The sequence below is a fragment of the Paroedura picta genome, chromosome 17 (genome assembly GCF_049243985.1).
Source record: "Paroedura picta isolate Pp20150507F chromosome 17, Ppicta_v3.0, whole genome shotgun sequence".
In the NCBI taxonomy this organism is placed as follows: Eukaryota; Metazoa; Chordata; class Lepidosauria; order Squamata; family Gekkonidae; genus Paroedura; species Paroedura picta.
Genome location: NC_135385.1, coordinates 21112200 through 21136238, shown reverse-complemented (window position 1 = coordinate 21136238; position 24039 = coordinate 21112200). Strand labels below are relative to the sequence as shown.

The 24039-nt window shown below is 49.5% G+C and overlaps 1 protein-coding gene across 4 annotated transcripts in view; it reads left to right on the top strand.

Moving 5' to 3' along the window:
* Window positions 1–24039, top strand: part of TTYH3 (tweety family member 3) — a 48199-nt gene that overhangs the window by 14433 nt on the left and 9727 nt on the right. For all 4 annotated transcript variants that reach the window (XM_077317153.1, XM_077317152.1, XM_077317150.1 and 1 more), the window contains 12 exons: window positions 1636–1805; window positions 5916–6027; window positions 6795–7015; window positions 7719–7814; window positions 9112–9184; window positions 10258–10333; window positions 17601–17656; window positions 18428–18520; window positions 18651–18743; window positions 19639–19775; window positions 21044–21220; window positions 21540–21615. In XM_077317153.1, coding sequence (XP_077173268.1) covers window positions 1636–1805; window positions 5916–6027; window positions 6795–7015; window positions 7719–7814; window positions 9112–9184; window positions 10258–10333; window positions 17601–17656; window positions 18428–18520; window positions 18651–18743; window positions 19639–19775; window positions 21044–21220; window positions 21540–21615 — 1380 coding nt within the window. The remainder of the gene's footprint in view (window positions 1–1635; window positions 1806–5915; window positions 6028–6794; window positions 7016–7718; window positions 7815–9111; window positions 9185–10257; window positions 10334–17600; window positions 17657–18427; window positions 18521–18650; window positions 18744–19638; window positions 19776–21043; window positions 21221–21539; window positions 21616–24039) is intronic.

Genomic DNA, 24039 nt, shown 5'->3' with positions numbered 1-24039 from the left:
TGGTGGGTCCTCAGCTGGCCGAGGATCTGTTTCCTGCATGTTACGGACTTGAAGTGCCGATGTTTGTTCCCTGAGAAATGTTTTTGAAGGCTTCCTTCACTGTGAAACAGGGATCCAGAAAGCCAAACGAGACATCTGCCTTTATTTCAGGCAACATTGCCTGTATTTATCTTTTGAAAAACGCAATTTCAGAGTTGCTGTTCCTGGGTATTTTATTTTTGGGAGGGTGGGAAGGGAGACTCGGTCGTTAGAGCTGGGAGATTGTCCGTAAATCTATTTTACTTTAAAGGCAGATGAAGTAGCACTGGTTGCAGACTGCAACACAGACCCCTGAAATCAGGGGAACCCCCAAAGAAAACGGGGTGGGTGGTGGATAAAAGCTGTACATTTAGCAACAGTTCTTGCTTATCTTGTTCGGTGCTTAGGCGAATAAGAGCCCTGCTGAATTAGACTCTAGTCTACATCCTTTCTCAAACAATGGCCAACCTGTTCCTCTGGACAGCCAACAACAGGGCACAGAGGCCAAGATCTCCTGTTGTTGATGCATCTTTTTCATTTTGCTGCATCCAGGCTAATAATATTCCTCTCTGTGCTGCTCTTAATTTACACACACACACCTCCAACGCTAACTGGAAGAGCAGGAAATGCCAAGCATCCATTGTGAGGGTATCCATCTTTTCAGCTAACCAGGCTCGGCTGACAGCCTGCCAGATTTGATCCCAACTTCATTTAATAACCAGTGGCTTGGTGGGGGGGGGGGGGTCAGTGCCAACTGCAGTTGGAGAGTGAGAGATTCTCCGTCTCTAACGTGATTGCCCAGGGTCTTTTTTGCAAGGAGCACAGCAGCTGTAGTGAAGAGCAATCACCCTAGGAAAAACCACATCATAAAGAGGGGGTTCCCATCTGTTTTGCTTTGCTCTGGGCTAAAATCCTGCAGCTTCCCCCTTGTCACACCAGAGATTCCCCTCCCTGAGCCCTCTTGGCTTGTTCCCAGCCATCTTAGCTAGGGAAGAAGCCATCATCTAAGGACCAAAGGTAAATAACTCCTAGTGGCTGACTGATGTTGCAGAAGCCTGATTTCCCCGCCAGCTCCCATGTCCTAGAGTGGCTAATATCAGCAGTGGTTTGTGCGCAAAAGCTTTGGCACATCCTCCCACAACATAAAATCCCTCTTCAATAAGTCGGCAAAGGTTCAGGCCTCTCTGTAGACCCCCCCGGAAGGTCTTGTCGTCTTTTGCTCATCAAGTCCGGTCGAGAGGGGAGTCGTTAATGACTTCCTTCCCGTCACCGTTTCGGAGAAATTGAGGGAGGCAGGAGAAAGGGATGATGTCACCTTTTGGCATTCTACCCTGGGAGTCTTCCTGCAGCAGGGTCTGCAAACGGCATCGGAATTCAGAGCCAGAGAAGAGCCAGCCGAGGGAAGCACCTTTGCATTACAAGAAGTGCACAACTTAACATTAATGATAGTGGACATATAGTTTAACACTCCACAGAGTTTCCACAGCCCGCGCACTGGTTGTCCCTAGTCCCAGCTGTACACGGTTTGAGCACCTACGGAGATAAGCTCACAAAGGCATTGGATGCTGTTTTAGCAAGCGTTCCGTCATTTAACGGGATTTCCTTTGCCTCCTGCAGGCCCTGTTGCTGCTGGGCGGGGTGGCCGTGTCTTGCCTCGCCCTGGATCTCCTCTTCCTCCTCTTCTACTCCTTCTGGCTGTGTTGCCGCCACCGAAAGAGTGAGGAGCACCTGAACGCAGATTGCTGTTGTACGGCCTGGTGCGTCATCATTGCGACGCTAGTCTGCAGGTGAGTCGGGGTCTCTTCTGGGCCGTCTTCTCCCACAGCTTGCAAAACAAGCACACTGAAAACTTGGGAGAGGCCCCCCCCCCAGTGATCAAGACCCTGCAAGAGTGGCATGTTATGGTAACCTCCCACTCAGGGTCATGGTGTCCTGTGATTAGAAAGAAGCGTGCAGTGCCAGGCTGGTAATGCTTAACCTGATTGTTCGCTTCAGGAATATCCTGCCCTGAAGGCTCATTTTATCAGATTGCTTTTTAAAAAGTGAATCCACATTCTCTCTCTCTCTCCCCCTCCCTCCCTATAAAGGTGATTTGATTTTGGGAGACAGTAAATAGACATGAGCCTGAAAAGGAGAAGAAAGTACAGGAAATATTCCTCCCTCTCTGAAACTGGGGCTATCCAACCATCTTTGTTCCCTGGTCCCAAAAAGAAACAGAGCAAACACTGGGACACGAATCCATTATACCTCTTGAGTGGAACACGCACACCCTGTGTTCTTTGTTGTGCAGTTTAAGGAAATTGCAAGATTTCTCAGTCCTGATTTGTGTCACATTTTGTGAAGCGTTCCAGAGAGGCGGCCTTGTGGATCTAATTTTACCTCTGGCCCTCATCCAGCATTTCTCAAGTGCAACCTCTGGTAATTTTTGCATGCTGTGGCAGAGGCACTAATTTGCTTCCCCGACCGACATAGGGCATACCTGTGGTCACTGGTGTCTGGGATCCCCCAGAATTACAGCTCACCTCCAGATGGCAATTATTGCTTCCCCTCTTTTTTGGCTGCTTTGGAGGGTGGACTCTGTGGGATTCTCCCCCCCTCCCCCCTAAGCTTGCTATTCTCCTCTCCAGGAGTTACCCAACCTGAATATGTCAACCATCTCCACCATCCCCTCTGGTGGCTGGGGGAACCTTGCAGTCCTTCTCCTGTTCTCTGCTTAATACCAGTTTGCAAGTCTCTGCTCCTAGGCCCAGTAAGAAGGAAAACAACTGGCTTTTCAGTGGCACGGGATTCTCTGTCAGTTTTAGGAGGCGTCTGTTTTGTATTGTCAAGAACCACGGGGAAATGTTGGAGGAGCAAGGAGAGGCGTTGGAGGGGGGGGGGAGGCAGCAGGAATATTCCCAATTGCGTACCATCTGCTTGGCTGCTCGGACAGTCTCAAATGCCTGCTTCTCTTTCAGACATAAGACGCTAACAGATGTTGAAAGATGGGTTTTTTTTGCAGCTGTCCCAGAAATAGCACTTCCCCCTGATGTTGAAGAATAAGGTGGTAATTAGATGGGCAAATTAACTCGTCCCCGGGAGTAACGTTAGGGTTTTTTTGTATGGGTTTTTTTTTTAGGAGTTCAGCTTGTAAAATTCCTGTAATTAAAGGTGTCTTGCAAGCAGTAGACCATTCTTCATGTGAGATTTTTATGGATGGGTTTCCTGCTGGATCCAGGATAAGGGGAAAGGACTCTCGGCTAGTTTCTTGGGGATCCCTTATCTCTCTTTTTAGATTTCTGCGCACCAAGCCTGCTTGTCCCCACACGGATCTGCTAACTCACCTCTCTTTTTTCTCCTGCCTGGCCCTTTTGAAGTGGAGATGTCAGACGGAGTAGGCAAGGCTGACCCAGGTGGACCAGTTGTCTGATCATGTCATAAGGCCACCAAGTGTCTTTGTGGGTCCACCAGATTCCTACTAAAGTCTGTGGATGGTTGCCTGAATTCTGAACATCATTGTATTCATTGATTTATTTGCAAAAGCAGTTTAAAGCATGTTTGGTTTTGAATGTCCATGATATAAAGATGTTACAGAGAATGGATTAGGCCACTTATGTGCCAGCAAACCGAGCTTCCCCTGGATATTTTAAGTACTAAATGTTTAATGGATTCTAGGCCAGAAAATTCTCTGCCTCTCTCTGCTAAGTTCCTTATTCAGGCCATGAGAGTTCAGGCAGTTTGTGACAAGACTTCTCTAATCTTCTGTCCTCTCTGGCTTGAATTCTTCCTTTCTTACATTTATTTCTAACTGGGGTTGATTGATACCACTCAAGACATGTAGGGCAGCAGAGAGACAGAGAGAGAGACAGAGAGAGAGACAGAGAGAGAGAGAATGTGTGTGTTTTGGTCAATTTGCTTGTGGAATTTCAGTTTTTGTAGCTGAATCCCTAAAGATTTGTTGATTTTTATGATTTATCACCTACCTATCCCCCCAATACTTTGTTTTCTTTGGCAGCATTGTATCGTTTGTATTGTTTACGTTAATAGCATGTGACCGTTATTAAATATCACTAATCATATTGCGGTCCTGCAGCGGAAAAGCCAGTGAGCCTATCTCATCTCGTTATGTCTCCAGTCCTTCCGAGATTCTCTATTCCCTCTGAGTTAAATTGCACAGCATTTCTCTCGTTAAACGACATTTCTGCATGGAAGGAGAGCCAGGGCCATGCTCCTCCTGTCCTTAAGGGGCTTGAAAAGATCCTGTCAAGACCACCACATTTCCTCCCCAGCCTGGGAGGGTGTATTAAGAGGGGGAAGCCGGTTAGCGGCTTAGACAAGTAATTATTCGTAGTCGAGGGGAAAGGCACTTAAAATCAGAAGGTGTAGACAGGTGGACTTGAAAGAAAGTGACTCATTGCACCACTAATGTGTTTGCAGTAGCTCTCACCTGTGAAGCACGGCTTGGAAAAGTGCACGCTCTGTGCTGCCTCTCTCGCTCTCGAAATTATAAAGCATCTGCTGCCGCTCCTACCTGGGGTCATTCTTCTTCCTCAGTTCCTCTGGCTGGAAACCGCTTCTCCCTTCTATTTTAAGAACAGTGTTTCCTGTACCAAGTGAGCCCGGGCTGGCCTTTCTGGGGACGCAAAAATGCAAGTCTGTGGAAAAATGTGCACTTCCTCCCGATTTCAAAACAGTCACAATGAGAACCAGGTTCTCTCTTTTCTCTGTCACGCTGGGGCCTTGAGGTCTGGTGGATCACTCCGCAGGTTTTACGGCTGCATTCCTTGTACGGTGTAGGCCTCTTCCTTACCTTGGTATTCCTATGGAAACGACATGACTTATGTGGCCAGGACATGCGGAGAGACATTAGAGCTTTTTAGGCCCAGTCAGTATTTGGATGGGAGACCCCCGAGGAAGATGGACTGCTGTGCATAAGTCAGTGATGTCAAACCTTCCCTTGGAAAACCCCAACAGGGGTCCCCATAAGACTTGGCTGCCCTTAATGATGGCTAATTATGGAAATTGCAGGGAATTTTCTTTTTGAGTGATGAAAGTAAGAATTGGGGGGGGGGGGCGACAGTGGAGGATTTGAATCATCTTCCTTTTCTGCAGACAGTGTGGGTTTTTTGGGGGTTTTTCAAATTTTATCTTTGCCGAGCTGCCAAATGTAGGTCATCGACTCCCTCGGTGGAGAATTCTTTTGACGAGCGTGTTTAGGGGGCAAAATGCCCTTCATAATTCATGCTGGCCATGGAAGATGTGAAAAGGCACAGGACTGTGACAGGCTCATATATAGCTAGTTCTGTTTGCAACATCTGATCTCCTTCTCACGTGTGGGAGAGGCTATTGTTCCCCAGTTCCCTGTAAATTCTGCCCTTTGGCTCCTGTGGGTTATATGGCCAGGCTTTATTGATACCCTTTGTAACTTTTCTGGAGCTGGAAGAGTTTGCCTGCAGTAGAGTTCTTGGAGGTGGACAGTAATCTTGTCCCTAGAAGCACCCAGTGGGATATATTTGGGGGTGGGATGTTATATTTGAATCCAGTCGCACCAAAAAGACCAAAACCATTTTCAGGGGGTGACTTTCACAAATCAAAGCTCTCTTCTTAAATGATTCTTGACTCTCAAACGTTCATACCCCGAAACTCGCATTAGTCTCTCCGGTACTGCTGGACTCAAATCCGGCTCTTCTACTGCAGACCAATATGACCAAGCACTGAAACTTTTGTACTGAAAACTCTTGCTTTGGAGCCTGGAGACGGCTTGCTCTTTCCCTGTTGAGACCCTCGAATGAGAGGGAGGCCAGCTTCTTCCAAGTCAGGAGCCGATTAAAATGCACTGCCTTGTTTCATTCCATCCATCCATCCATCCATCCATCCATCCATCCATCCATTCATTGTTTGTATCTTTTTCCACATAGCGCTGGTATAGCTGTCGGCTTCTATGGAAATGGGGAGACCAGTGACGGTATTCATCGGGTGACGTACTCCCTACGACATGCCAATCGCACAGTTTCTGGGGTCCAAGACCGGGTGAGTAGGAGAGTCCATATTGGCAGGAGGTGGGAGAAATCCTATCCTGAGGCGTTTTGTCCACCTGTGGGTCTTCTCTGTTCTCACCTGCCTCCCTGCAAGGCTTGGTTGGCTTCCTGTGAATAGAGAGAAATGCGATTCTGTTCTGTCGTTATCCTTTTCTAAAAATAACAGCGTCGACTTCCTGGGATAAATAATGTTTTTTCATGATTGTGTATGGTCTAAGAAGCTGCACACAAACACACAATAGGCAAGCAGACAGGATAGACAGACAGTCAGATGGATTTTGGACTGTCACTGCTCACGAGGGTAGGGGTTAAAAATGTTAATTTGCAGTTCTGCCATTTCTTCTGGTCCACCCACCCGATGAAGGGAGCTTTGCCTCTTAAAAGCTTTTACGCCAAAATCCTTGCTGGTTTCTAAGGTGGTACTGGATTCGAATTTAGCTTTTCTGCAGGCCAACCCAGCTGCCTTCAGAAACTGCCATGGTCTGCCACTACTGAATGGGAGAAGTTATTAATATTTATGCATGGGTTTCTGATTCTGCAGAAGAAAGACTGCCTTGTCAGGTCAAGTCTGGTGTCGCACCCAGCTGGGCTATTAGCTATCAGAGTCCAAAATATTGAACCGCTGCCTTGGGTCATCCATTTCGACACTGGCCCTTGGATCCCCTGTCCCCTTGGCCCTACTTCCTTGTGTCTCTGTGCTCACGTAGAGGTTCCGTGCCAAAGCTGAGCCCTTTCTTCTTTCCTTCCTTCCCCCTGCAGGTGTTTGACACAGCAGTTGCTCTGAACCAAACAGCGGAACCAAACTTAGTGGTCCTGGAAGAAATATTTGCCAAGCAGACAGATTACCTGAACGTTGTCCAAAAACTCCAAGGGCTCCTGGATGATCTGGTGAGGCAGGCGACGGAGATCCCTTTCTGGAAGAACGAGGACGTCTCTCTGGAAGAGCTGGCCGTCCGGATCGATCTGTATGACTGGTACAGGTGGGCAGCGTGGCAGTTCTGGTGGCTCAGGGCTTTTGATGTTGGGGCATTCATTTGGGCCACACGCAAATGCTAGTTGAGTTTTGGCTTCCTTCTTGCATCTGACTTAAAGCCCTGGGATCCTTTCTGCCTTTCTCGAACCCAAAAGGTTTATCAAGCATTGAAGCTCAAGTCCGGTGCTGGTAGAAAATGCCATCAAGTCACCGCTGATTAATAGAAGCCTTGTAAGGTTTTCATGGCAAGAGCTGTTCAGAGGCGTTTTGCCATTGCCTTGCCTCTCCGCAGCCAGCCCTGGACTTCCTTGGAGATCTCCCCGCCAAGGACAATCCAGGGTCAGCCCTACTTAGTTCCCGAGGTCTGACAAGATCGGTCAAGTACCATTTGCCTTAGTTATAGGAAGGCTTGTGGTTTCAAGCCAGAACAGCACTGAGCCCCTTCACCAGCACAATGCTATTAATTCCTTAAAATCCAGCTTTCAGAAGTGGTTTGCCTCTGCAAATGAACCCTGGACTCCCTCAGTCGTCTTCCCACCAAGTAACTAACCAGGGCTGAACTTGCTTAGCTTTTGAGATCCGATGAGCGTTTATACAATTTGTTGATTTGGGGATAACGATGCCAGGGATTGAAGGCCTAACCTTTTCGCCCTGCACCAGTTCTCTTTGATCACGAGTGTTTTGATTTTTTTTTATTTATTTTGCCACAGGTGGCTGGGATACCTGGGCCTGCTCATGTTCCACGTCCTGATCTGTTTGCTGGTGTTGTTTGGGCTGATTAGAAACTCAAAGGCCATCCTCATGGGGTAAGTCCCGACGGTGAGAACAGCACTTGGAAGTGAACAAAACAAGCTGGTTTTAACCTTCAGGCCCGCGCCAGTCAGAACCGGATCTTTGCTTTTAGGGAAAAGAGCCCCCAGAAGTTCCAGTACCAAACTATTGTGCTGTGTGTAGGCCAGCTGCAAACCATCAGTGTTGCTCCGTAGAAACTCTGCTGGGTCCGTGGCTTCCGTTTCACTAAGCAGACGACACACGTTGTTATCCTAATTTAAATCCTTGTTTTGACAAGCTGAAATCTTCCGCGCAATTACACGTGCTGGTTTTTTGTTACTACTTGAAAAATCACGAGAAAGGGCTAGAACCTGACATTCGGCGATCTGCAACGCTTGCTGGTAGAGCCTCATTGTTGCCCGCCTCGGGTAACCTAAGGGCGAAGTCCTGCAATCCTTGCCCTCTTCGCTTGCCTTAAAACTAAAGATAGAGAGGTACAGATAACAATAGGCAAGCAGCTGAATTTCCATGCAAGCAGCCTTGCTTCGCATGAATTTGTCAAGAGAGAGAAGGGCTTTGAAGCTGGAAGGTTTTGGGCTTCATTTAACCTCCCAAGAGGCAGTCCTGTCAACTGCTCCCTTGTGCCCACAGGGAAAGAGTCCCACTGGGTCGCCCTCATCTCATCCATGCACCAACCAGCCACTGCGTGGAAACGAAACACATGACTTGCCCATGTGAAGGGATGTCCAGTGGCCAGTGGTATTTTGCAGTCTGTCCTGGGGGAGAAGAAGAAGAGTTGGTTTTGATACCTTGCTTTTCACTACTTGAAGGAGTCTCAGAGTGGCTTACAATCGCCTTCCTTTCCTCTCCCCACAACAGACACCCTGTGAGGTGGGTGAGGCTGAAAGAGCTCTGATATTACTGCTCAATCAGAACAGCTTTATCAGTGGTGTGGCGGGCCCAAGGTCACCCGGCTGGCTGCACGTGCCTCAAAGCAGCTCACAAGCATCTTTCCTCTCCCCACAACAGACACCCAAAGATAATAAACTGCGGCACTCAGCTTTGCCTGCCCAACAACCGCTTTTGTTAATAGCTAGCCTGGTTTTAAGTTTCCTGCCCGGAGCTTTTTACATGGCACCGATCTGAATTTCACAGACGAGGCCAACGACTTCGGCAGCCGTCCCCCCTCCTCCCCCAAATTGCTAGTTGCCGAAATCCTGATTGATTGGCATCTGTTGCTTGGCGCTCTGAATCACCACCGTTTGGTGAAGATTAAGGTATTAGAAGCGGAGACGATCTGTCTGCCAGCCATGCCTTTCTTCCTCCTCGCAGGGTCTGCCTTCTCGGGGTTCTTGCCCTCATTGTGAGCTGGGGATCGCTGGGTCTGGAGCTAGCTGTGGCTGTGGTGAGTGACTCTGACGCAGAAGCGCACGCCCTTTTCTCTGTAGTTTAACCAGACGGGCAAGCCGACATTGCTGAAACCAGGAATTGTGTAAAGTGCACATACTTACAATGCATGCATCCCTTGCACAGAGAATTCCCACACCCTAGGTGACAAAACAGCATGTTCAGGAGGAATGGGGTGGGTGGGACATAAACCCACCCCCATCGATGTGGGACGGGGGCAGCACTATTGAATCATCTGTGAATCTTCCACGTGTGACGGCATTGCTTGGGGTATGAGTGGGTTTTGTCTCTGTTTTATACAGCAGCTGCCTTGCGGGACTGCGGTTTTCAAATGCCGTGCCTGCATTCGGGCAAGGAAGCCGTTCCCGGCACTTTGAGGAGAGGGCAACATTGGAAAGAAAGAAAAAAAAAACTGTCCTAGGGGGAGGAGGATGAGAATTGATTTCTGTGCAAGTTAGTTATCAAGGAAGCTAGAGACCTTCTACGTGTGTTTCCTTGTTTGGGAAGGGGCAGGGAATTAATTTTGCAAAATGGAGTGGTAAAGCTCCAGATTGGAGCTCTGTGTGTATAGGGGGATGATATAGGTTGGGATGCTTCCCCTCACCCGCTCCCCGCCCCAAATAAAACTGTAGGAAATTAGTTTGGCTGGAATAGTTGGATCTCTTCTTCCTGAGATGCTGATTTTGCTGTCCAGTGAAGGGGAACATGCATGCCTATACCCTCCCACGTTCTGCCTGAAGTGGTACAGTCCGGGAAGAGCTGGGCCACTATGTTCCGTTGCATGTATCCACTGGCTTTAAGATGTAGGTTGGAAAGTAGGGACAGAACACACGTTTTCCATCCCATCCAGATACATTTGTTGACTTGCTAGAGAACCTTCTACAGGAGTGTCTCCCCCCCCCCCCGCCCAGTTCTTAAATAGGTAAAACAAACTTACTTCTTAAGCTGTGATTGAAACCGAAATTAGAGTAACACGGCAAGATGTCCCAAAGTGAGGGAGGAGGACTGGGGGTGGGGGTCATAAACCTTTAATTCTCCCCTTTAATTCCTTGCTTATCTTCTCATTCTCAGGCTTCCAGTGATTTCTGTGTCAGTCCTGACGCCTACATCTCCAGGGTGGTAGAGGATCATGCAGTTCTCACGACTGGTAAGGTTTAGGAGGGACTGTCTGAAATGGGGCGACATATGTGATCTTAATGAAGCTTAAATAATGGGGGTGGGGAAATAAGAAATGGAAGCTTCAGCCTGTAAGGGATGTGGAAATTCTGTAAAGGTTCCCACCGCCATGCACGCTTTTATTGAGAGAGAGTTTCTCCAAAATGAAGGTTTAGGTCACAGATGGATTGATATGGCTTTTTGTGGCTGTGCTTGCATATAGCTCATCCCTCCCATTGATGCAGTGGTGGGAGAAATCTCTGAAAAATGCAGAAGTGTTGGGTTGCACGTGCTCTGCCAAGGGTCCGAGTTGTCAAACGGCGTCCAAGTTCCTCTCCCAAGGAAAACCAAAATGATTTGCGCAAAAGAATCATGTATATTTATACAGCACGCATTGTATGTTTATGCAATTCTTCTTCCCCCCCAAGACGCTTGGTAGGAAATTGGATTCTGACAACTGAGGGGGAGGCAGAGAAGGGAAACGGGGAGGGGGGGCTGTACCTGCGGGAGAAGAAGGACAGAGAAGGGGAGCCAAGACCTCCCCCCCTCCAGAAACTATGAAGAAGAAAATCTGGTTTCCTCATAGTTTCGGCCACATGGCTTGGAGCGGATTATTTGCGAGCATGAGAACACGGGAGCCAGTGTAGATTCATGGTTCCTGGTTCAAATCCCTGCTCTGCCACTGAGGTTTGCTGGGTGACCAGTTAACACACCCTCCTCCTACCTCACAGGGTTGTTGTGAGGATAAAATAGAGCAGGGGAGAACAATGTCAGCCGTTTTGGGCCACCCGTTGGAAGGGAAAGCAGAGTATCCAGTAAAGAAATAAACTAGAGACCTAAAACGGGCAGGGGAAAGGCCTCAATTGTTAACTTGCTGCATTTTGTACACTTTTAACTGTACTGTATTATATAATATATATATGTTATTTTTATATATTTCCCGACGTATTTGTTCTTTATACCCCTATGTATATAATTTATTTCACATCGTACTTTCCTGGAGCCATCCCAAGAAAAGTTTTATGTCCTTCTCGGTCTGTTGACTTCAGTGGTGCTTCAAGGGGCCTAACTTGGCTCAGAATGGCCCTTCTAGTTCTGTCCTCTTCAATTCTCACCATGACTGGTGATTTCCAGAAGCCAGGGAATGCAAGAGGGAAGCACTGAGCTGTAGGGAGGGGAACCCTGTGGAACATAAAAACAGATCGGGGGGGGGGGGAAGTGGAAGGTCGCCTGCTGAGAGGCGTCTTGTGTCTGGCAATCAGAATGAGGGTCAGATGTTCTTGATGAGATTTGCCATGTTGCTGCACTCGCTTTATGACACAGGAAGTTCTTATGCATGAAGGAGGGGCTCTAATTGGTGGGAGAAAGCTGTGCCAGTGACCTCACGTGATGGATCAAAGTGGGCCTCGCATGAGGACAAGATAAAGGAGAGAAACCCTCTCATGCAGGGAGAACTATGATGTATATCTCTGCTAATCGATCTTGACTTTTCATAGTCCTGGGAATCCAAGAACCGTTTCTTCCTTTTTAAAACAGGGACTCTAGCTTTTCTGTCTCAAACCACACGCATGCGCACACGCACACGCACTGTACCATTGTCTGAAATTTGGAAGTCGGGTGGACCGGAACAATAAGATAGAGAAAAATTAAATCTCTCCACCCAGCCTTGAAAGCACAGCTCTGACTCTGAAATACAGAGATGACCTCTGGAGCACAGCCGTTTTTCTTCTTCAGTGGCTCTGCTGTGCCAAGTGATCCATTATTTTAATGTTATCCAAAAACTTGAGTGAGGATTAGAAAGGGGGGGAAAAAGCCTGGAATACAATAGTTTCAAACAGTGGGACAGTGTGGGAATTAAGTAAGTCCTGTCCTCCATGAAGTACTTAAAAAAGTAGAATTCATAGGAGTGCCTGCCTAAAATCCCCAGCATTTAACTTCTGATTAACCTAACTCTGCAGTTCTGCTCAAGAATACAGCTGCATTGCTGGATCACACCATGATACACTCACAGTGTGGTCGTAAGCGGAATCACACCCTTCTAAGTCCATTGACTTGGGGGGATTTAGAAGAGGCATAACTTTGCTTAGCATGCCCCTGTCGGTCGAGTATTTTGTGCCCAAACCCCAATCGCTGAACGCTCCTGGTAATTCGTCTCTCGCATTATTAATTGTTACTACTTTGCGGTCTCTGCATTTCGGTTCAATGCGCTTTGTGTCTGTGCAGAAGATCAGTTCTTTTTAGGAACATTTTAGAGCTAGCTCTCTAGCTCCAGAGGGTCTCCCCGCTCCCCCGAAATTAAGTCTCTCTGTTCTGAGCGAGCAGTAATATCAGGGCTCCCCGGGGTTCTCTCACAGGCGTGCAAAAATGCATGGGGAAACATTTTGCCCTTTCCTGCGATAAACTCTGCAGATGTCCCTCGACCTTCTCCATCAGGTGCTGAATTGGAGGGTTCCCCACCTCAGGGTTTTTATACAGACCGAGCTTTTCTGCGGCATCTCGCCCTCCGAAGCCTTCCCACTAATTGATTTTGCTTAGCAGCCGAGGGTCTTGACACATCCAGGATAAAGGAGCAGTGGAACACCTTGCCCAAGAAACACGTGTCCTCTCTGGATTCCTTTTGCCGAATCTAGACTGTGAGAGGGAGGGGATAAATGATGCCTTCAGTTTGGGTCTCGGTGGGGAACAGTTCGTGTGTCAAAACTGTGTTTCCATAAGACTCTGTGTGAGCGTTTGTGTGTTTGTGTGGTGGTGCTAGTAGGAAATAGATGGATGTGGTGCTCCTTAAGTATGCCGGAAAAGAGCTGTGTGGGCTTCTAATAGGGCCCTGAAGGGCTTCTTCCTTACTCTTGTCAATGTTTTAGCAGGCTTGAAACTCCAGCGCTGGTTTATCAGATGCATGGAAGGCAGCGTTTTTCAGTAACCAGTGATTCTTCCCCTTCCCAGAATACAGTTTTAAAGCACCGGGGCAAGGCCCCCCAGCCCTGGGGCACCACGTTGAGGACCCTTACATGAGTGTATTGGATTTATTTCGAGAAGGTCCTCTGTGGGCCTCTTCGTGCAGCACAGTTAGGAAAGTGGCTCAGCGGGAAAGCACGTGCTAGAAAATCTTAAATATGTGACTTTTCCAATGTGACTTCTAGATTTTTAACAAATGAATTTCTTTTAACAAAACCCAAGGGGCTGCATTTTCCTCTCTGTTTGTCTCCATCAATTCTCAGCTAAGCTAAAGCAAGGGGGACCTCTTCCTGGCATCGTGAGCATGTCGGTACGGTGTGGAGGAGTCAAAAGGGAATACCTGTTTCCCCCAAGTAACTGGGTTAAAGGAAGCCGCCGCCTCCGGTTTGCAAGGCCTGAGTGACGACAGGACATTTGGGGAGGTTATTTTATTCATCAGGCCGCCCTAAGGCAGAAGGGACTGGGCAGCACGTAGCACACAGGCCGTTGCACTGGCATCTTTCATAGCCTCCGCAGAACAAAACAGCACATAAGATCATCTTCTTAACTGTCAGTTTCGAGATGAGCATCTTTTATTTCTCAGTTTGAGGCGGGGGGGGGGGAAGAGAGAAATACTGGCGCAGAGGAGGGAAATTAAAGCCTTTGGTGTGTGGGGAGAGCGTGGTATTTATATGCCCGGCTCGTCCAGAATTCATTAAGTGAGATGAGGCCAAATAGAGCCGAACGCTGATGGGATAATCGTCTCCCGCTGCTGGGAGAGGCCCAAGCGCGTTCAAGATGTTTGCTGTCGAGGCAGGAGGCCATTTACCTAGCCTGGCGGTTGGGCCTCTTTATTTCGCGCTGATTATGATTTATTACCGAACGACTGAGCAACGCGGAAAGATGGTTTCGCTCACGCGGATTCAAGTCGCAGCCAACCCACATGGCTTTCCCAGCCAGAGACGCTTGGAGGTAGTTTACCTGGCTCTTCATCACATTCTCCCATCCAAATGCTGGCCTGGCCCAACCCTGCTTAGCTTCTGAGATCTCACGAGATTGCAGTCCCCTCCTGAGTCCAGCTACGTGGCGATGCTTCAGAGCTCGCTAGCTCTCCAATACCGTTGAGGGTTTAGCACAAGACGAGCCGTACAGATTGAAATGCTCGCGGGTGGGTGGGCGTTCTCCAGGGGTTGACGGAGGCGTGTTGGGGTGGGCAGTGTCACCCCCATCGCCCCTTGTGCCCTGCATGCTCTGCAAAGGCGATTTCAGCACCCAGAGCCCTTGGCGGGTGGCGTTTCCTCCTGCTCCCACACAGACCCCTGAGAGGCGCACACAGCGTAGCTTCTGAGTGCATTTAGTGGTTGCATCGAATTATTGATTTTTCTAGCTCTTCTAGAGCCTGTCGAGGAACGGCCCGTTTGGCCGATGAAGCGGGAGACACTTCTCTCAAACGACTGCCGATCGATCGTGGCTTAATTTGGGCCGTCCTCTTTTGAAACCTGAGTAGGCGAGGTAGTGCGGGCAGGGCCAGCCGCTGTTCTCAAGTGGCTAAGATGTGCGCCATTAAAATATGTCTCCTTTGACGCAAGACGGATGTGTGTCTGGTGCCCATCACACTTCCCCTTGTCCTTGTGTAACTCTCAGAACAATTCTACGGTGAGTCTACAAAGAAATATCATTGCTTTACTCCATTGAGTGCTTCAGATGAGCCAGCAGTGCCCTCATGTCTGTCATGGGGACACCCATTGGGAAATGTCTGTCTCCATCGTAGGAGAATGCCTGAATTGGAACTTCCTGGTGTTTTGTGATTGGACCCAGCCCTTGTGTTGCAGCGCCAATCACCTGGTCTCCAAATTCCAGGGGTTCAAAGCCAAGCCAGCATTTCCTCTTAAAACAGGGGTTTCCAGCCAGCGTTCTTTCAAAACTTGGTTCAGACGAGGGCTTTTCTGGAACTAAAGTCAGGGCAAATAATACCCCCGTGGAAGGACTGCTGCTCCTGTAGGGTTGGGGAGGGGGTGGGGTTCCCCACAGCAAGAAGACTTGCTCTCCGTTGGATGCCTGCTTAACCCCCTGCAAAGAAGCAGAGCCTCCAGTGGAGATGGTGGCAAGCAGGTTCTTGTGAGAGGACAGCGGCTGCGAGGGAGAGCTGGGCACATCCAAGTCCTTTTGGCGACACGAGCACACACCTGCCTCTTGCCCCGTTTCTTAGCCATCTCCACTTGACAGTCTGGACGAGCGGCAGGTATAAGTCATCCCAGCACACGAGAGAAAGAGAGAGAGAGAGAGAGAGCGATTCAGCAGGAAGAGCTGGAGCAGCTGCCAGCAGCGGCCCCAAAGCAGGCTGTTGATGAATTATAAATAGCAGCCATTGGGTTCCCTTCCGAGCAGGCAGAAGCAAGCAGGCTCCATCTCGCCATCCGGCCTGGCCAGCGCATGCATGCTGCCTTCTGGGAAGAAAAGGTGCCTGAAATATTCATGGGGCATGCAGCCAAACGGGGAGCCTGGGCTGCTTGAACCCTGACCCACGGGCCTTTCCCCATCATGGTGTGCTTGGGAACTGAAAGATGCTCCGTGCCTTTTCTCCCGGGAGAAGACTTTTTGCCTGTTCGGGAAGCCGTTTGAAAACCCCAGCAAACAAAGCCAGATCCACGCCAAACGCGGAGCTAAATTTCCATTCTGAGAGCAAAAGAGAATCTCTCCCCCAAGACAGAGCAGACTTGACAATATAGTGCTCGAGCGTGTCCTTAAATCACTCTATCTCCAGTTAAAAGGCCCAGGTGGCCGGTAATGTGCAAGACCCCACCTGAATCCCTGCCGGAAGGCAAGACTGACCTTGATAGACCCACGGTCTAAATCAGTGTGTGGCTGCTTCCTGTGTTTGTGCCATCTCAGTTGCTTACAGGAAGGCATAGTTCTAAATTGCAATTACCTTTGCCTGTCGAATTAGTGCATTAACATTCATTAACACACGACCCACCTTTTTTTTTTTTCGTTTTCTTCTTGAGATTACCTAATAGCGAGTTGGTCTAAACTCCCAGCGTGGAATTCTTAACACACTCAATCAATTCCGCGCTAACCAGGACGTGGCGTTACCGATCTTCTTTCCTCATCTTACTGATTGCTCTTCGGGCACGAGGCGATATTTATTGACAACGATCGAAAGCGTTCAGAAAAGAGGCTCGTTTTCTCATTTGTCACGGAGGAACGGAAGCCGAAATGCTGCCGTAGCCCGTTGGGACTGTCTTCCTCGTAAATTTACATTGCGGAGTCTGAAATGTTTGTGCTCACTTCATCAGGGCTTTGGCAGCCCCATAGACAACATCTGCAAAAGCTGTAATTGGGTCTCGCGTCTTGCCATGTATCAGGTTCTTCTGCAGCAGGCATCAATCCCTGAAGAAATAGAAGAAATAGGAGACGATGCCATTCATCCCCCTTAACAGCTCAAGCAATTACCTGTGCCCTTTCCACCCCACTGTGAAGCCTCCTAGCACGGTATGGGGATTTTTCACAGCAAGACTAAGGGGCTTGGGTATGCCCTTCCCTCCTTACAGTTTCCCCACAACCTCTTGCATCACTATTAGGAAGGGAGAACAGTGCCTTGAACTCCTCTCCATGGCTGACCTGCACATGCACAGTTCCATGTGTGGCGATACAGGTGACCACGCAAGGGACACCAGGTAGAAACAATTGCGATGGTGGCTTATGAACTACCCCAAAGGGTTCCCTCCCCAGAAGTTTTTCCCTATATAGGCTTGCACAGTTTCATCGGATCTCAAAAGTTAAGCAGGGCTGGCCCTGGTTAGTGTTCATCTGGGGAATCACCAAGGAAGTCTCAGGTCACCTCAGAGGCGGTAATGAAGAAGAAGAAGAAGAGTTGGTTCTTATATGCCGCTTTTCCCTACCCGAAGGAGGCTCAAAGCGGCTTACAGTCGCCTTCCCATTCCTCTCCCCACAACAGACACCCTGTGGGGTGGGTGAGGCTGAGAGAGCCCTGATATCATTGCTCAGTCAGAACAGTTTTATCAGTGCCGTAGCGAGCCCAAGGTCACCAAGCTGGCTGCATGTGGGGGAGTGCAGAATTGAACCTGGCTTGCCAGATTAGAAGTCCACACTTCTATGACCATGACAAACCTCTGTTAGTCCCTTGCCTTGAAAGCCCTAGGGAGTGAGGTTCTGTAAGTGAGCTGCAACTAGATGCCTCTTTCGGTCTCTTTTGTACCTACTCGTAAGGAAGACCTGCTTATATTATTCTAGGAATAAAACAGTGTAACCAAAGCCGGAAATGAACTTTTGATGGCTGTATCTTTTGTCTTTGCTTTTGGCAGATACTCTGAACTATTACCTTGTCTGCAACGCCGGCTACCCAAACCCCTTCCAGCAGGTGAGAGATATTCTCCCCCCCGACCCCCATGCACACCTCCCTTTCATTAAGCTATTTTTCAGCGTGACTGGGGGTCTCGGCAGCTAGTAATAAGCGTGGCTTCTAAACATCGGGAGTATTTTTAGCATTCGGATGTTCAGTCTTCTAACAAAGAAAGGATGCAGGCTTTAAAAAATGGGTGATAGATGGAGGACGGGCCGCTGGGCAGACTCAGACGATGACCTCATCGTCTTTCAAGACCAACGTTAATCAAGATCGATTGGTGTCCGGGATGGGTAGAAACAAGGAGGACTGATCATTAAGAAATCTGCTTATGGGGAAAAGCAGTAAGCAGAGGAGAGTGGGAGAAACTTTTTTATCCTTCTCGTTTCTGGTACAAGTCACCACCCTGCCCTGCTTTGTACGCCTTTGCCAGGAATGTGCATTTGAAGATATTGGCCCACTACCGCTCTGTGTAGTTCTGTCCCACAACAGTGCTTGGAAGAGACATTCGGGTCTTCGAGCGAATTGCTCTCTCACTAAAAAAGGGGTGCCATCCGCGTTTTATTTGGGGGCGACTGGACTGTATTGCTTTAACCTCAGCTAGCAGTAGCACAGGGACCTCGTGCTTGGAAGGAAACGGGGCACGCACAGTTGCTTGTTTGTGCCTGGACAGACGGTCCCTCAATAATTCAGGGCCGCTCTGCCACTCACAGTTCCGTTGTGGCAGAGACGGGCCGGCTTCCCTCGGCCCCCCGAGGCCTGAGCTGCCGTGTTTTGTGTTCCGAGCAGAAGCTGTCAGGAAGCCACAAAGCCCTGGTGGAAATGCAAGACGACGTCCTGGAGCTGATGAGGTCGGCCGTCAGGGAGTACCCCACCTCCAAGGTAAATCTGGACGAGTGAGTGTGTAACTCCTGTGTGTAACTCTTGCCGGGGAATCAATAAATAATGCTAGCTATGTTCTCAGCGGCCATGTTCTCAACCCCCCCCCCCCTTCCAACATCTTTGCCTGCAGGAGTTCCTTAACCGGGTCCAGGAAGTTCTGAACTCCACGGAAATCAACCTGCAGCACTTGACCGCCCTGGTGGACTGCCGGAGCCTGCATCTGGTGAGTGCCACAGATGCACTGATCAGCAAGATCCGAGGCCAGTAGCCCCGCAGAGACCAGCAAAATTCTCAGAATTTGAGCTTCCAAGAGTCGAGGCTCCCTTTGTCAGATGCGTTGGAGCCCTGGTGGTTGCATTGGTGTGACTGGGAGAGGGTTGCGATATCCAGTGTCCAGCCCAGAGAGACTTTGCGTGGTGTCGTGGCGAAGAGCGGCATCCTCTAATCTGGAATGCCAGGTTTGATTCCCCACGCCTCCACATGCAGCCAGCTGGGTGGCCTTGGGCCGGTCACAGTCCTGTTAGATCTGCTTTCACAGAGCAGTTCTGACAGAGCTCTCTCAGCCCCGGCTACCACACAGGGTGTCTGCTGTGGGGAGAGGAAGGGTAGGCGATTGTAAGTTGCTTTGGGACTTCTATGGGTAGTGAAAAGTGCGGTATAAAAAAACCTGTTTTTCTTATTCTCTTTCTCTTCCTCCTCCTCTTGGAAATGCAGCTCTGAGCGGGGATTCAGTTCAGGCTTGGGTTTGCCAAGCAGTGCAAAGAATCCTAGAATCTTAAGAGTTGGAAGGGACCTCCTGGGTCATCTAGTCCAACCCCCGGCACTATGCAGGACACTCACAGCCCTCTCGCTCAAAGGAAGTGGGCAGCTTGTACAAAATGTGAAGGCGTTTAAATGCCCTGCATGCTCTGTAGCATCACATGAACTTGAGGGCCTTTGTCCCTTTGACATCAGAGTGGCGGCCAAACGTCCATCCTTCCTGGTGTTTTGGCCTTGAGGTCTGCTTCGTAGGGACTGATGCTTCATCCCCGAGAGCCAGCACAGCGTAGCAGTTAAAAGCGCTGGCCTAGGACCTGGTAGGCCCCGATTCAAACCCCTGCTGTGACCTCTCTCCTTAGGATTACATCCAGGCGCTGACAGGCTTCTGCTACGACGGCGTGGAAGGGCTGATCTACCTGGTGCTCTTTTCCTTTGTCACGGCCCTGATGTTCAGCTCCATAGTGTGCAGCGTCCCGCACACGTGGCAGCAGAAGAGGTATGGCCGGGAAGGCAGAGATCCTGCAGTGTGTGGACCGCCAAAGGTCTGGAAGTGTTGATGCTGTGGAGAATTTTAAAAAATAGAAACGAGGGGGGGGGGTCATCAGGCTAGCCCAGATCTTGGAAGCAGGGTCAGCCCTTGTCCGTATTTGGGTGGGAACCCCAGGGTTGTGATGCCGAGTCAGGCAGTGGCCAGCCAGCTCTGAACACCTGCCTTGCCCACTCATTCCACACAACCACTACTGCCTGGGACTTCTCACCCAACTGCAAGGCTCAAACCCCACCCCCTCTGTTTTGCCCATAGCAGCGGGCTGTCAGGGAGAGCTCTTGGATCGGACAGGAAGAAGATCCACTTGGAGAGATGTTTTGCGCAGCCACAATGCTGCTAGTTCACGGGTGGCCAAACTGCGGCTCTCCAGACGTCCTGCCAGGGCTCATGGGGATTGTAGTCCATGGACACCTGGAGAGTAATTCACCCCTTGGGCTTTCTTTGAGAAGTGCTGCTTTGCTGATCCATCCCTCCTGTTGAAAGGCTTAGCACCCTCTTGTGGCACGCTCCACGAACTGCGTAGTAGCCTAAGCGGCCCCATAGCTGTGTAGGCCCGTATAGTGGGAGGTGTAGTTTTCCGTTCCATTGAGTTCGCTGGAAGCATTTACACATTTGTGGTACTTGGTGAGCAGTCGGAGGCTTGAGATGCTCCGTCTCTCTTCTTCCCTGGCACATGAACGCATATGAAAGATGCCTTCCAAAATCACGGGGCGGTGTGTTTTGTGCCAAATCTGGTGGAATCAGCCTCGCAGCATATCTAGCCGATCTCTGGAAGCCAGCAAGAAAGCACAGAAAGCACTTGCTTCCAGAAAAGCGCCATTTCATGACGGCCAGCCAGAGAACCCAGGTTGTGCATAGGTTCGGTTATGTTTTCAGGGGCTCTTGAATCAAGCTGTTTCACCACGGGCCCGGCCAGTGTTAGCTGTGTGTCATTCTGGCAAGCTCTGTGGGAAGCACAGCAACGGGGAAACGCGGCCAGGCTCAGGAGCCCAGATGGTGTTTGTGGGAGGGCTGAGTCACCCGGCGTACCGGGAAGAGTCAGCCTCTCTGCAGGACGTGCGATTATTCAGCTGCATGTCTGCGGAGGAGGCAGAGCAGAGAGGAAAGCCCACATGCTCAGCTTTCTCATCTTCAGGGCAGCCCTTGCAAGGTCTCGAGAGAGAGAGAGAGAGAGAAGCTTTTGATTCACACACACACACACCCCCTTTCCCTTGCAGGGGTTCAGAGGACGACGGGGAGGATGAATCCACGGCTCAAGGGAACCGGCAGACCCACGACAACCTGTACCGGGTGCACATGCCCAGCCTGTACAGCTGCGGGAGCAGCTACGGCAGCGAGACCAGCATCCCGGCAGCAGCGCACACGGTTAGCAACGCTCCCGTCACGGAGTACATGTGAGTAGACGGCGCATGGGCTTCAGAGCGCATGCTTTGAGGGCACGGGTTTTTCATCCCCTGGCATCCCTGATGGAAAGGTTCTCTGGCATCAGGGCAGGAAAAGGAGAAACAAGTTCTCTTTCAACACACTGTGTGGTAGGGGCAGTACAGAATTCCCTGTGCTGGGCATCCTTATCAGTAAAATCCCAAGACCGTTGCCATTTTGACCATGAATGCATGTTAACAGTTCGGTGATTCTTCCAAAGCCGTAGCTGTTTTTACAAAAAAAAAGAAGTTTGTTTTCACACTAGATTCTTTTCTCCTCTCCCCCCTCCAGGAGCCAAAATGCAAATTTCCAGAATCCTCGCTGTGAGAACACCCCGCTGATTGGCCGAGAGTCCCCACCTCCCTCTGTGAGTCTATATTAACTGTTTTTGGAAGGGTAAGGCGGATATTTGCAGAAATGTACAGTCAGCTCCTAGTCAGCCAAAGGCAGGATGGACTTCACATGCATCTCCAGGGTGCTCTTTCAAGAAGGAAAGCAAATGCATATTATTTTGTATCTCTGTACCTTCCATCCATTAGCAGATTTCTGCAAATGACGCTCACACCGTCAGCCTCTGTGTAAGTCCGCAAGACCCACATCCTTAGGTTGCAGAGCGTGCTCTGAACACAAATGCTAAACCCTTCTCTGACGTCTTCCTTGTGGTCATATTCTTTTAGGGGGGGGAGTCCTTGTGTTTTGATATTACTTTGAATGTCTTGAGGTGTCCCCCCCCCCCTTTTTGTCTAGTAGAAAATTCCTTTCGTGGAAGGTTTCGATAGGCCCACAAACTGCTTCAGGCTCAGGTTTGGTTTCGTTTACTGCTAGACTCTTTGGTTGCGATCTTTCGCAAACAAGACCTTGCCATAGGTGACCCTCCTTGGCAGTAAGCAGATCGTCCTTGGCAGCCCATTCTAAACCCCCTTCTGAGCCGATTGATTTCAACAAGGACTCTGCAGTTTTAGTACCCAGCTGGCAAACTGTTGAAAGCCACCCTGACCATAGAATAATTTTGTACATTTTCAATATATAAAAAAGAGGCACTCTTAAGGTCCTGGGATACGGTTGCCAGCCTCAAGGCAGGGCCTGGAGACCTCCAGACCATAGAGATCAGTTCTCCTGGAGAAAACGGCTACTTCAGAGGGTGGAGTCCATGACCTTGTGGAGGGTGGAGTCCATGACCTCTGAGGTCCCTCCCCTTCTGAAACTCTGCCTTCCCCATGCTCCACCCCCGTAACCTCCAGGTATTCTCCAACCCAGAGCTGGCAATCCCTAACCCTGGACTGGTTTCCTGGCAATGCCCTCCTCACCCTTCAAGAAAGATAAGCAAACATGTGATAACTTTTCACTGCCGGTTCTAATTTCAGATTATTGTTTTTTTGCTATCGACTTGGCCCTGTTTTTTTTTCCTTTTCCTTTTTTGCTTTTAATTTTAGCGGGCTTCCTCAGTTGCAGTGTCGGCTTCCCAGAGAGAAAATGCAGCTACATTCTTGGGCAGAGTGTCCGAACCACCGCTGTTCTGATTTTGACGATGGGATGGGTGGGTGAGGTTGCTTTCCCCTTTTAGCTCAGCACAATACCCCCGAATCCTGCATCGTAGCAGCGCCCTTCTGGCAAGTTGGTTTCTGTAAAGGGGATCTTTGTTCTCCAAAAGTTGAGGGAGAAAGTTGGTGGTCCCAGTTCTGCATCTGGGTTTGGAGAGAGGGAAGTAGAGAAATGGAAATCAGTGACATGAATCTTGTATCGTAGGGAAAGGCATGGGATGGACAGGGTGCATGGTCTGCCATAGAAATTATCTTTATTTACATTTCCAGATTGCCCCTTCACAAGATACAATTCAAAACAGTTAAAAATCAAGAATACGTTATTGTTAGTGGGACCAAAACTGGAGAGTTAGTTCTGAGTGTGTGTTATCCTTGTCATTTGATGGAGGGCAAGGCGGAGTGGCACGCAGGGCTCCTTGCAGGCCCTGCAGAACTGTGCTAGTTCCGTTAGGGCCCTGAAGTTCTCCGAGAGCCCATTCCACCAGGCAGGAGACAAGACAGGAAAAGCCTTGGCCCTGATCAAGACCAGTCTGACTTCTTTGAGGCCAGGAAATATCAGACCATTTGCAGTCGATGCGTGACACGCCCTCCGGGGGACACACTCAGGCACGCGAAAGACCCATAGAGAGGTTTTGTAGCCAGGGTGGTGTTGTGCTACACTAGGATTTGAGAGACGCGAGTTCAAATCCTCGTTTCACCACGGAAGCTTGCTGGGCGACCTTGGGGGCAGTCCCTCTCTCTCAGCCTAACCTCCTTCCCAGGGGTGATGCTCATGAGCTCCCAAAGATAGGATGGACTATAAATCACATGCAGACACAAAATGGATGAGGGGGGAAAGACTTTGGGTCCCAGTTGGGGGTAAAAATCAGGATCTCTCTCTCTCTGGATAAATGGAGGGTAAGGCCATCTTATGAAACTAAAGAAAGGGATAATAACCTGATCGGGCTGGAAATCCAGCTATGCTTTGTGGAGGAGGTGGCTCTGGAGACGTTTCGGCCTTTTAGAGTTGAACCGTGTAGGAAGCAGCTGTCTGTGATATGCAAATGCCAGAGAAGCAAAAAATCATGCAGCAAAATTCCTTGTTCCGAGTCATGTAGCCCAAAGGTCCTGTCTGGCTCAGACTTGACTCCGGTGCACCAAGGCTTCGGCCTCTCCGTCGCCACTCCTCTTCCTGTTAGAAATGGAGTACTTTCCTTGAGATGTGAAAAAAAAGGACCAAACAGGAAGCAGCCATCCACCGGGAGGGAAGT